Source organism: Podarcis vaucheri (assembly GCF_965113315.1).
Source record: "Podarcis vaucheri genome assembly, chromosome: 1".
NCBI lineage: Eukaryota > Metazoa > Chordata > Lepidosauria > Squamata > Lacertidae > Podarcis > Podarcis vaucheri.
This window is the reverse complement of record NC_138759.1, coordinates 128,170,989-128,183,409: the sequence shown is the minus strand read 5'-3', so window position 1 is coordinate 128,183,409 and position 12,421 is coordinate 128,170,989. Positions and strand designations below refer to the sequence as shown.

Genomic DNA, 12,421 nt, shown 5'->3' with positions numbered 1-12,421 from the left:
GTTAAACTTATTTTAGAAAACAAAAAACTTTGATGGCAGGGCAGTTGGACACACTGGAAACCACATAGCTGGGGATACCCATCCATGCACCATCTTAATTTGTCCAGAGAAATATACAGTCCTGGGTGGAGTAGGGAAGAGATGTGTGTGAAAGTGGCTGAGAAACACAGAGAAGGCATGTTAAGAGGAGCAGCGCACATGTGATGAAGGGGTGATAGCAAAACAGTAACCAATAAATCAGCATAAACTAGTCTAAGAAATCGTAGAATTAAGGGGTCAGCCATATCACACCTGGGAGTGAGTATCATCACATGCGTTGCTCGTGATCATGCTGGTTTTAAAAAGCTTAGTGTGGGTTGGCCTTCAGTTAACATAATTTAAGTCTGTGGGTTTCATTGGGTCTACTGTAGGATGACAAAAGTTGAATATCACCCACTATCTTGAAGACAGATATTCAAAATATCATATCCCAGATAGAATTGCATGAGGCTTCTTGGATGGCTGAATTTATCAGGCTGTATTTTGGAGGAGGATTGGGGCATGCAACTAATTAGCAAGGAAGTGCCACGAAGCATGCGTTTATCCAGTGGTTTCCCCTCGTTACTGTGAAAAGGCAAAGACGATGTCGTCCCACATCCAGAGTTAAGGAGAAGGGTTGTTAGGAATTAAATTACAGGAAATTGAGCTTTTTCTTCCGAAACGAAGTGTTCTGCACCGGGATAACTGGAAGATCGGGGATGCTATGGCTAAGCGGCGACCAAAAAACTTTTCCTCTGCAAGAGAAAAATGTCCTACACCCCCCCACCCCCCTCTAAGGCGGAAGGAGGAGGCTAGGGCTGAAGCCTCAAAGCCACGCCTCGCACTCATGTTTCATGTTGTTGAATTCACAATCAGTCCTTACTCTCCTTCACGACCTGCTGCTCCTGTTTCCTCGCTCAGTTGCTATCCCTCTGTGCTGCGATGTCTCTCCCAGCAACAGAACGAGCAGAAAGGGCTTCAGACGATCTGATTTTCTACGTGAACGGCAAAAGGGTAAGTGGGAATCGAGCTCCCCGGGGACGCAGGAACAGCTGCTTGGGGGTATTTCCTGCTCTGACAGTGCAGCTTGAAGTGTAGCAAAAGGAAACTGCCTGTACTGTACTGCCCTCTGCTTCCGATTAGAGGGTCCCAGTATAGTAGATAGACCCCCTTTATCCCTCTTCTAACAACACGTTTGCATTCTGTGTATTAACCCAAACGGCAGAATTGCTTCCCTGCCTCCGGCCCTAGGGAAAAACACAGTGCCAAATTACGTAAAAACCCTGGAAGGTTTGCATTTCACGTGCTTTGCAAGTTGAAACTATAGACACCTTTGCTCAGAAGTGAATTCCTCTGGCTACGGTAGGAGTTACTGCAAAGCAAGTGCGCAGCTTAAGAGTCTCGTTGATATTAAGAAAAGCGAGTCAAAACTCTCGGCAGTCAATCCTATTTATAAAATGCCAGACTATAATGTGTAGGGTATAGCTATACTGTACAAATATCCTTTCGAGTGTTGGAATATTGCAGGAAATTCACCCCACCCCCCATTCTCCAGCGCAATAAACTCACAGTGCCAAGGGTGTGCATATTTACTAACTGGAAACAAACAAGGGCATTTAGATTTTTTTAAACATACGGAGACTTTTAACATACTGGCTGATAGGCGTGCAATAAATAAATAAATGTTACACCTCCGCTGCCTCGGAATCCCAGATTTTTGGACTAAATCCCAGCTTTTGGGACTCTTGGGAGGGGAGAGTGCTGTTGTGCTCTTGTTCAGATTGCAGACTTCCCACGGGCAACTGGTCAGCCCCTGTGACCTAGATGGGCCATGGGCGTGATCCAGCAGCTCTTAAGTTTCAAGAGCATTCTTGGATAGTGCTCGTTGATATTAGTTTCACCTCTATATCTTCCTTCCATTTTATTAACTTTGTCATTTTAATTTCGTTTTTTAAAAGGCCCTTCTATACACTTCTGCAACATACTACCACAGTGTGGACTAGTTTGCTGGTTTTAATTTTAAAAGCACTGCCTTTCGATCTTGATTTTTAAAAGCATTTCCTCACTGCCAATGCTGTTCTCTCAAGCCATCACTACTCATCTGATTTCATTTACAAAAATTAAAAAAGCAGTTTAGCTACCCACTATGGAAAACAAGGGACGTGAGTGGGTTAAACGACAGAGCCTAGGACTTGCCGATCAGAAGGTCGGCGGTTCAAATCCCTGCAATGGGGTGAGCTCCCGTTGCTCTGTCCCATCTCCTGCCCACCTAGCAGTTCAAAAGCACCTCAAATTGTAAGTAGATAAATAGATACCACTCCGACGGGAAGGTAAACAGCGTTTCCATGTGCTGCTCTGATTCACCAGAAGCGGCTTAGTCATGCTGGCCACATGACCCGGAAGCTGTACGCCGGCTCCCTCGGCCAATAAAGCGAGATGAGCACCACAACCCCAGTGTCGGCCACGACTGGACCTAATGGTCAGGGGTCCCTTTACCTTTTTATGGAAAACAAAACAAAAACAAAAAACCTAGCCCCTGTGTCAGGGAACCTTTGATACTGAACTACGATTCACATAATCCCTGACCCATTGATGGTGCTTCTTGGGACTTATGGGAGTTGTAGTTCAGCAACATCGGGAGCACTATAGGTTCTCCAACCTTGGTCCAGACCTGAGCTTACCTATACCTACATTTCCTAGAAGCCTTAACTAAACTACAGTTCCCAGGATTCTTTTGGGGTAGCCACATCTATTAAATGTGGTACAGGAGTGCTTTAAATGTGTGCTGTGGGTATGACTATCTGGTTTTCACCCCCCTCTGCAGGTAGTGGAGAAGAATGCCGACCCCGAGCAGACATTGCTGCCTTATCTACGGAAGATACGTATCCTTCTTCCGCTTGTGGCAGCCCAGAATCAAGTCAACTGTTTCTACCACGTTTTTCACTCATCTCCTGTTCTTTCTCACTCTCTCGCCAGTGTGGTGTAGTGGTTAAGAGCGGTAGTCTCATAATCTGGGGAACCGGGTTCGCGTCTCCGCTCCTCCCCATGCAGCTGCTGGATGACCTTGGGCCAGTCACACTTCTCTGAAGTCCCTCAGCCCCACTCACCTCACAGAGTGTTTGTTGTGGGGGAGGAAGGGAAAGGAGAATGTTAGCCGCTTTGAGACTCCTGAAGGGGAGTGAAAGGCGGGATATCAAATCCAAACTCCTCCTCTTCTTCTTCTTCTTCTTCTTCTCCTCACACTTCTTCACACACACCAAACAAATATGTCATTAAGCCTCCCAGTGCTTCCTTTTTTAAAACCAAAATGCAGGCTTAGGGAAAGGAGTCTGCATATTTGCTTTCCAAATATTTGTGTTGTTGAATGTTCACATTTAAAAGACATTCTAGTGGTTAGAGAGTCTAGCCAACACAGGAGTTCTAGTCACATGTTCCAATGCTTGTGAAGGGAACGGCACTATACCAAGTAATTTTTTCTTCCCCACATCACGTGCCAAGTAACACGCCATCCTCTGTGCCTACAGTCAGAACATGGAGACATGATCTGGAACTCTGAGCACCTTGTGCACACAGCTGTAAACACAAAGGTCATGCGTTGAAGGCATGAGACAAGTGAGCAAAACATATTCACCTAGGACTATTGCATTGGCTGCACAGGGCTACTGGAACTAGCTTCATTTGGACACTGTCAACTTCATCTGCTTGTATACCGTATTTTTTGCACCATAACACTCACTTTTTTCCTCCTAAAAAGTAAGGGGAAATGTCTGTGCGTGTTATGGAGGGAATGCCTACGGGTGGCATGCCTACGGATTTTCCTCCTCTAAAAATTACGTGTGTGTTATGGTCGGGTGCGTGTTATAGAGCGAAAAATACGGTATTTTGTAGTACCCTATTAGAAGGGGAGGGGGAGAAAATGAGGGTTAATTCAGTTTTCTGAGGGTCTAGTATTTGGCAGCTTGAAAGAATAATGGAAGATTACTGTACATGCATTTAGATAATTTTGTATCCCAGTTCTTTGGCTTAATTCAGTTGATGTGGCATTAAATTTATGCGGTTTTGTACTGACTGACTGTAAAGTTTTTTAGCTAGTCTGTGACCAGCCTGTGAACCACACGATAAACATAGAAAGGAAATGGAGGGAGGATGCTTTGTGTATTACATGAAGTCCTTTCTATATCAAAAGTCAAGAACATGAAGCACTGAGCAATGCGCGTCTTGAAAAGAAGTAGTAATATAAAGTGCCTTCAGAATTTTTGTCAGTTATATAAATGTGAAAATTTCCATGTTATAACATTGCTCAATCACTTCAAATTAATTTAGATGTCTTCAAATTATGCACGGTTTATACTAGGAAGGCCAGTGTTATTTAACATAAACTTTCCTTTTGTTTTTAGTGCTGGAGAGGTTGCACCCATTTTGGACTGCTGGTCATTTTCTTAAGTCTGATGATATGCTTGGATTTTATGCTTGGATTAATGATTTCAAACAACATATAAGCCTCTGTTATGAAAATGGAATTGCTTCTTTTTGTTCTGTAGCGCTCATTAGTTTGTAGCCTACCGATAATCTTTCCGGCAGCAAATCAACTTTTGCACTTCTATTATTTTAATTGTACCTCATTTAACTCTTTAGCACTGACTTTCCCAAAATAAACTTGAGGGAGGAATCCACTGAATCATCACTTTGGAAACACTTGTTTTCAGAAGTGATGGTCCCCATCTCTAACACAATTTGAAAACCTTGCAGTCCAATGAAATGCGTGTTTACTCTGCAGTAAGTTTTTCTTAGTTCAGTGACACTTACTTCCAAGTAAGTGCATGATATTACATCCTTAGTTTGGAAAACACAAACTTCTGCTTGTCACAAAAGTAACCCATGAATCTCAGTGGGTTCCTTTGGACTGGTCATCGTCTCTCAACCTAGCCTATGTGGCAAGTTTGTAATGAGAATAGCATTAGGACTGGGTCATATGACACCCTGAGCTTCTGGGAGGAATTGTGAAATAAAAGTGCAATCAACCAACCCAAAACAGATACAGTACCCTCTTTAGGCCCAGGAAAGGTCAGTATTGCAATCTGAGAGTGTGCCCCCAGGCTTCTAATCTTGAAATAATCTATGGGTGGGGATGTATGTAATCTGGATTTTTAAAATTCTGCTTCAAGGCAGAATTCCTGCACGAAAGAAAGCTAAATTATGCAGTTGCACAAATGAAATTTATAATTACTTTTATTGTGTTATTTATTCTGCTCTAGTCGTGGGAATATAGAGAACACTAAAGTCCCTCGCTGCTGACTACAATCCTACTGAGTCCCACTTTGGATAGTTAACTGGCTATTGCCCCCATTTTTTCAAGCAACCTCCCTTCATAGCCATAAGGGTTCCCAGATAATATGCTTGTACCTTTTAATGTGTATTGCCACAGGACAAGGATGGGGAAACTGTGACCCTCAGGATGTTGGTGGACTACAAGTCACATCAGCACCAGCCAGCATGGCCAGTGTTCAGGGCTGATGAGTGTTGTGTAGTCCAGGAACATCTGGAGGACCAATGGGTCCCTGTCCATGTCTTGTTATATGTAGATGGGGTAAGACAAGTTTGTCCCAGGAGCAATGGTGTTCCAGGTTAAAGCAGACAGAAAATTTGTGTAGTTGTTCTCCAGTACGAAACATTTCCTCCTTAACTGCAGCTTTTTCAGTCCGTCTTACAGGTACCAAGTATGGCTGTGGTGGAGGCGGATGTGGTGCATGCACTGTGATGATCTCAAGATATGAGCCTGTCGCTAAGAAGATTGTGTATCCTTTTGAGCCAAGAGACTGGTAAACTGCACATTGCAACCGTCTTCCTCAGATGAGGAATATTGTTGGTTAAGGGGGAAAAGTGCGTCCTATAGGGCGAAAAATACGGTACTACTTTTCCGTATTATGCTGGAGGATGTTTATGGGAAAGTGACAGAAGTATAATACAAAACAAACAAACCCAGAAACAATTGAGCTACAGTAGCTCAGTGCATAAATACAGGCGGTGACAATTTTAGGCAGTTCCAACCTAAATGTTTGAGGGACACGGGTGGCTCTGTGGGTTAAACCACAGAGCCTAGAACTTGCCAGTCAGAAGGTCGGCGGTTCGAATCCCCGCGACGGGGTGAGCTCCCGTTGCTCGGTCCCTGCTCCTACCAACCTAGCAGTTCGAAAGCATGTCAAAGTGCAAGTAGATAAATAGGTACCGCTCCAGCGGGAAAGTAAACGGCGTTTCCGTGCACTGCTCTGGTTCGCCAGAAGCGGCTTAGTCATGCTGGCCACATGACCCGGAAGCTGTACGCCGGCTCCCTCGGCCAATAAAGCGAGATGAGCGCCGCAACCCCAGAGTCGGTCACGACTGGACCTAATGGTCAGGGGTCGCCTTTACCTTTTAACCTAAGTGTTTAATTTTAAATATATTTGTAATTATAATGCACACAAATAATAGAGGCAAATAATATACTTATAATAAATGCTAAACATATTTACCTTTACAATCCAAGTCATTATTCAGCCAATGCATGCTTGATTCCCATATGTTCACTGCATGGCAGTGCAGTCATCACTGTAGAAGGAATTGGAAATACAGAAACCAGGATTCATCCAGTTCAGGTAAATGCATGCTATAACTTGTGGGAGATTTTTTATTTACTCCTTGTACATTTCAGCAACCAGGAGTGCTGTGAATATTTATTGGGAACTCTCCAATTCATGAACACGGTTGCAGAGGGCCGAGTATGGTGCAGTTAAGCCTGCATCCAGACTATTAGAGCACATGCACATGTGAAAATGGCTACAGCCATTCCAGTTGTATCATAGCTAAGTACATTTTAATACATCAGTCCATGGCACCAATCCAGAAAAACATCCAGCTTTGCAGGTTACACTTGTCCAGAATATACAGAAGCTCCAGCCATTCATTCACGAAGAAAAAGAAAACATTGTGTTTTATTACAATGTTGCAGTGAAGGCAAACATACCAATGAGAGATCCTCACAATATACAAGCCTCCCCTGAGAGTGCATGCCTGTGTACACACATGTGCACACACATACATACATCATGGTCATTTTGCTAATTTAAAATAACTTGTGGCTGAACTTTTTGTCCTTCGAGAGATGGGTAAAAATGTTTTTGTTTTATTTTACTTTAATTTTGTTTAATCAGTCTCACGTTTTTTCCAACATGAAGCTCAAGGCAGCGTACATAAAGTTTCTCCAGGCAGCCTTCTCTACAGGCTCTGACCTGACCTACTTAAACTCAGTAAGGTGGCTGCAATCTTCCCCCTCAAACTATGCCCAGGGGCTTTCCTAAGGCCAATGGTGGACGACTACGATCTTTGTATTTTAGCTCTTGCTTTGTGATTTTATTATGGGGTTGTTATTTTTTAATGTGGGATTTAAACTCTTGTTGCCTGTTTCAAATTGCTTTTCTGATGTTGTAGGCTGCCTTGAGGGGATTCTTGGGTCTGATGTGGCAAACTATAAGTCAAGTCCTAAGTATCAGACAGGACTACTCTCGTGTGCAATACATATGCAGCACTCCTGAGCTTTCTGCTTTTTTCCACTGCATCTGCCACTTGAGGCCACTTGTTGGCTCCCTGTTTTAGAATAAACAAAGCTAACTTGGTGCCTTCCAGATATCACTGGAACTCCCAACTCCCATTAGCCCAGGCCAGGAATGATGGGAGTTGTAGTCCAACAAGGTCTGGAAGGTACCACATTGCCTACTTGTGTTTTACAACAGCAATCGACTCATGTCCTGTCGCAGCAACACATGCAGGTTCCATAAGCAATAAGCCAAGCTATGGTGACTTTTATAACATTTCAGGTTCAGCTCCTGCATGAATCATGAGCAGGCTTTCATTTAAAATATCTGAATAAGAGAATGTGGTAATCCTGCAGCAGGTTTTCCATTGTCCCAGGAACGGATTGCTAAAAGTCATGGCTCTCAGTGTGGCTTCTGCACCCCTGGAATGGTGATGTCGATCTACTCTTTGCTGCGCAACCAGATGGAACCCACATCGGATGAAATGATGGAAGCTCTCGCTGGTAAATAGTTTGAAGATAATTTTAAACTCTGAATTGTTTTATGCTACTTTTATGTTGGATTTTTTAAAAAAAACCCTCAACATTTCATTGCTTCTGTTTCATGTGTAAGTTGCCCTGTAGATGGTTTTTTTAAGGGTAGCATAAAAATCTGTTAAGTACATAGAAATAGTGATTTTTTTTAAAAAAAAAAACTACATTTGTTTGGGTCTTCTTATCTTGAAGAAATAACCTTATCTGTTTTATTGTTTAATTAGGTAATTTATGTCGCTGCACAGGTTACAGACCTATTATTGACTGTTGTAAAACCTTCTGTAAGGTAAGTGTGTGTGTGTGTGTGAGAGAGAGAGAGAGAGAGAGAGAGAGAGAGAGAGGTGGTCTGTTCATCTGGTTCTCTTATTTCCATTTGGTATTGCTCTCTGTGACGTAATTCTGCATTCACAGATTTTGGGATAAAGGGCATAGCTTAGTGGTAAAGCATTTGCATTTTATGCAGAAGGTATCGGGTTTAATCCTCAGCATTGCTAGGTTGTGCTAGGAAGGACTCTTGTTCAAAATCCTGGAAAGATGCTGCCAATTAGTGTAGAGTAGTGTTCTAAGATGGAACGATGACCTGACACAGCTTCCTATGATCTACAGAAAAAAGGCCATGCACGACTATGAGATGGATTGCTGATTATAAAACAAATGCATTGTTACATGCCTCCCCAATTTCCTAGTGGTGCAAGATTCCATGGGTTCCAGGCACTTACCCTGTATCCATGTTTCCTTTTGGAAATTAGGCACAGTGTAGACTGTGGGGTCTTTATGACATATGACATAAGGCATATTTACACATATATGCAACCTTGAGGCTACAATGGAGGGGCTCCCAGCATTACACTTCAAGAAAGTCTTGCTTTTGAATTCAACCTGGGATTCACACATGGTTCTGACCCTCTCTTTCAGTGGTTTCATTGTACATGCTTAAATTGCTCCCATTGACTGCTTAACTGAAAATGTATTGTGCCTTTTCTTTTTTCTTTATAAAAAGAAAAGAGAATTGACGTGGTTGTGGGGCTGAATTCCATGCCCAATACCAAAATTGTTTCTGGCAATTCAGTTGCAGAACTATTAATATATACATAGATACATGAATACAATTTGGAGGGGCAGTTCCATTATTAGCTAAAATAAAAGTTCAGTCTAAGGCTTTTTGGATTAATGGAAGCCATTCCACTTTTTGCTAATATCCATATTTCTCTTTACTGAATTTTGTATTTAGGAATCCTCTTGTTGCCAAAATAAAGTTTCTGGGGATTGTTGCTTGAATCAAAAAGATTATTTACCTTCACCAACTAATGAAAAAAAGGTAAGTTATTTGATTAACACACTCCCCCTTTCCTATTTTTGTTTGTTTGATTGTAACAATTGTTGGTGGCAAGAACAAAATTAGTATAAAAAGAGAATTCCTGGATGCCAAGATTCACGTTTGGGGCAGGTAGTATTTGGAGACAGAACCCCAGCAGAGATTGAAAATCACAAAATATGCAGCAAAGCGGGGAAATACATGTTGTTAGACCTTTAAAATACGCCCTTGTGAGTCCCTTCCATAGTTGCTCTCTTCCCCATCATAGAAAAAGACTACAAATTTGGTAAGTTAAATGGTTTACTTACAAACTCTCCAAAGATCAGGTTCATGTGCTTTTTCGTACATCTGTCAGAAAACACAGGAAGTGAAACTAGGCCTAGTTACAGTGGTGAAAGTTCCTTAATTATTGGTATAAGAACACAAAAAAGGCTTGTTAGAGCCATGTAGCTAAGCTTCAGCAATTGTTAGCCTCTTCACGAGCTTCTCAGGTGGACTGGGCTAAACAAAGGCCACTGTTCACATGGAAGAGAATGATTCAGGTTAAACCCAAGAGCCAGAGAAAGCAAGTAGATGGAATAGGCAAAGACCCATAGCACTTTTTCCTGCCACTGTATAATTGAATGAACCATAGCCACCCTAATATGAGATGATAGCCTTATGGTAATAAAGGCCAATAACAATATGAGATGATAGCATAACACAGTCACAGTGATAAATGCCAGTTCTTCGGGGCAAAGTCTGAAATCCCCCCAACTTAATATTCAGTTTTGAAAATACACACTCTTGTTGATTTCAATGGAAATTCACACATGTGTGTACTGTCTTTCTCTTTTTAAGATTTGCACAGCACTATTTTCTGCAGAAGAATTCCAGCCATTGGATCCCACTCAAGAACTAATATTTCCACCAGAACTCATAGTAAGAAAAATTAGCATACATACAGCATGTTGCCTTGCAGCGTAGAGCCAATTTCCACTATCATTTTAATGTGGTGATATTTGGGCTACTGGGTGAGTCGTGAACACTGAATTTGTGAAGAAGCAACCTTGTTCTGTCCCACGGGTCCAAATACAGACTAGGGCGAAAGTTTGCCTGATGCCCCACAGCACCCTGTTGCAGGGATTCCAAAGAAAGATGCACAGAAGGCCAGAGCGATCGGCTCTAGTGCTTTAAATAAATCAAGAGACTTGCAGCAGTGCAATGCAAGGTTCCTTGCCACCGCACCTCAGGGCAGATGTTGTAGGGGCAAACACCATGGCATTGTCCATGACGAGCCATTTGTTTATGAGTTACTTATACAAAAAGCAAGCTATGTAAGCTGGCAGCAATAGCCCAATTAACCATCCCTGGCTTAGAGACCTGTTCCCCACTTCCATCCATCTCTCAGATATGGGGGTGGCTGACAGGCAGGCAGAGTGAGGAGTCTCCCCTCTCCCAACTAACTGAACCAAAACTAAGGTTTCAGAGCTTCAAAACAAACAGAAAATCATGTGTGATTTCACGTCAATTAGTTATATTGACTACCAAGATGGTGTTTACAGGCCATTGGGGACATTTGATTTTATACGCAACCAGCCCTGATAGCTTTACTGTGTGTCCTGATTGTAGAATGCCTTACTAATATAAAGCTTCTGAAGTTAGGCTGAACTTAGCAACTGGTGAACCATCCGTTTGACCTGAGTTCGAGGAGCTGGCCAAATGCTTTGCCAACGTTGGGGTTTGCCATCCAGTAGCTTATCTACAACTCCCCATACCTAAAAGTTGTCCTAAGGTTACCAGTGTGGTAGGGCAGCAGTGCTTAAATGACCTCCCACCATCCATGTTGCTGTAGTGTCCTGGGAAGGAGAGGGGCAAGGTCAGTGCAGTTCAAACGCACTCCAAAGCATATCAAACCTCTGAATCTGATACTGTTTTCCCTACAGAAAATGGCTGAAGATCAAACACCACAAACTCTTGTTTACCATGGAGAAAGGACTGCGTGGATTTCTCCTGTAAATCTAAATGAACTTCTGGAACTGAAAGCCAAGCACCCCCAGGCACCTCTTGTAGTAGGCAATACTGCTGTGGGTATGTAGATTTCATACATAAAGGAGCAGCTCCCCCATTATGAGCTATTGAAAGTCAGCTGGTTAAAGTTAGATGATTTGTAGGTGATCTGTCTGTAGGCAGGGGCGCCGACTTATAAAAAATATTGGGGGGGCCCATACCGGGGTCCTGCCGCTGGTTCGCTCGGGTAGCCGGGAGAACGCAGTTCGAGGTGGCGGTGTTGGGGAGAGACCCTCGCTCAGGGCGCCACTAGACTTGGCGGCCGGCGGCCTATCTGGGGGGTTTTGGAGCGTATTTCGGCGGAGCGATTGGGGAGGAGGGGGCTTAGAATCATAGAATCATAGAATCATAGAGTTGGAAGAGACCACAAGGGCCATCGAGTCCAACCCCCTGCCAAGCAGGAAACACCATCAGAGCACTCCTGACATATGGTTGTCAAGCCTCTGCTTAAAGACCTCCGGATTCTTCAGCTGAGCCGGAGATCCGCTGCTGGGGGTCCCTGGGCCGAGTTGTGAGCACGGCCTGCTGAAGGGAGATCCAGCCGATTGCGCGACGGGGACGGCCGGGGCTCTCCGGCTAGGGCGCGCGGCTGGCTGGCTGGCGAGGGAGCAGGTGGGGAGGAGGCGGGGGTCCTCACTCTCTTAGGAAACGCACCCGCGTGCCCGATTGCCACGAAGTCCGAAGGGTGCGTGTGTGGAATTAAAAAGCAAAAACGAGATACGGGCAGGGCAGGCAAAGAGTTTTCTGCAAGAGGATGGAGGGCAGGTTGAAGAGAAAATCACTCAGGATGAGACAGTCAAATCAGCCATGATAAAATGGGCTCAGGATATTGGGTATAACATCATGTTTGAGGACTGGGAAAGGTTATGGACCACCGGAATGAAATTCACGGCATGTAATGCCTTGAAGGAAAATATTATGAAAATGATTTATAGGTG

At 43.5% G+C, this 12,421-nt stretch overlaps 1 protein-coding gene and 1 long non-coding RNA gene across 2 annotated transcripts in view; one reads left to right on the top strand and one right to left on the bottom strand.

Moving 5' to 3' along the window:
- The window catches only part of LOC309525723, a 96,172-nt gene that overhangs the window by 54,053 nt on the left and 29,698 nt on the right, over positions 1-12,421 (bottom strand). The window lies entirely within an intron of this gene.
- The window catches only part of LOC309533316 (aldehyde oxidase-like), a 61,796-nt gene continuing 50,230 nt past the window's right edge, over positions 856-12,421 (top strand). Inside the window, exons 1-9 of the mRNA XM_082224711.1 lie at positions 856-1,032; positions 2,843-2,900; positions 5,717-5,813; positions 6,542-6,650; positions 7,963-8,089; positions 8,344-8,405; positions 9,351-9,437; positions 10,275-10,355; positions 11,360-11,504. Of these exons, the coding sequence (XP_082080837.1) occupies positions 961-1,032; positions 2,843-2,900; positions 5,717-5,813; positions 6,542-6,650; positions 7,963-8,089; positions 8,344-8,405; positions 9,351-9,437; positions 10,275-10,355; positions 11,360-11,504 (838 nt within the window). The 5' untranslated portion in view covers positions 856-960. The remainder of the gene's footprint in view (positions 1,033-2,842; positions 2,901-5,716; positions 5,814-6,541; positions 6,651-7,962; positions 8,090-8,343; positions 8,406-9,350; positions 9,438-10,274; positions 10,356-11,359; positions 11,505-12,421) is intronic.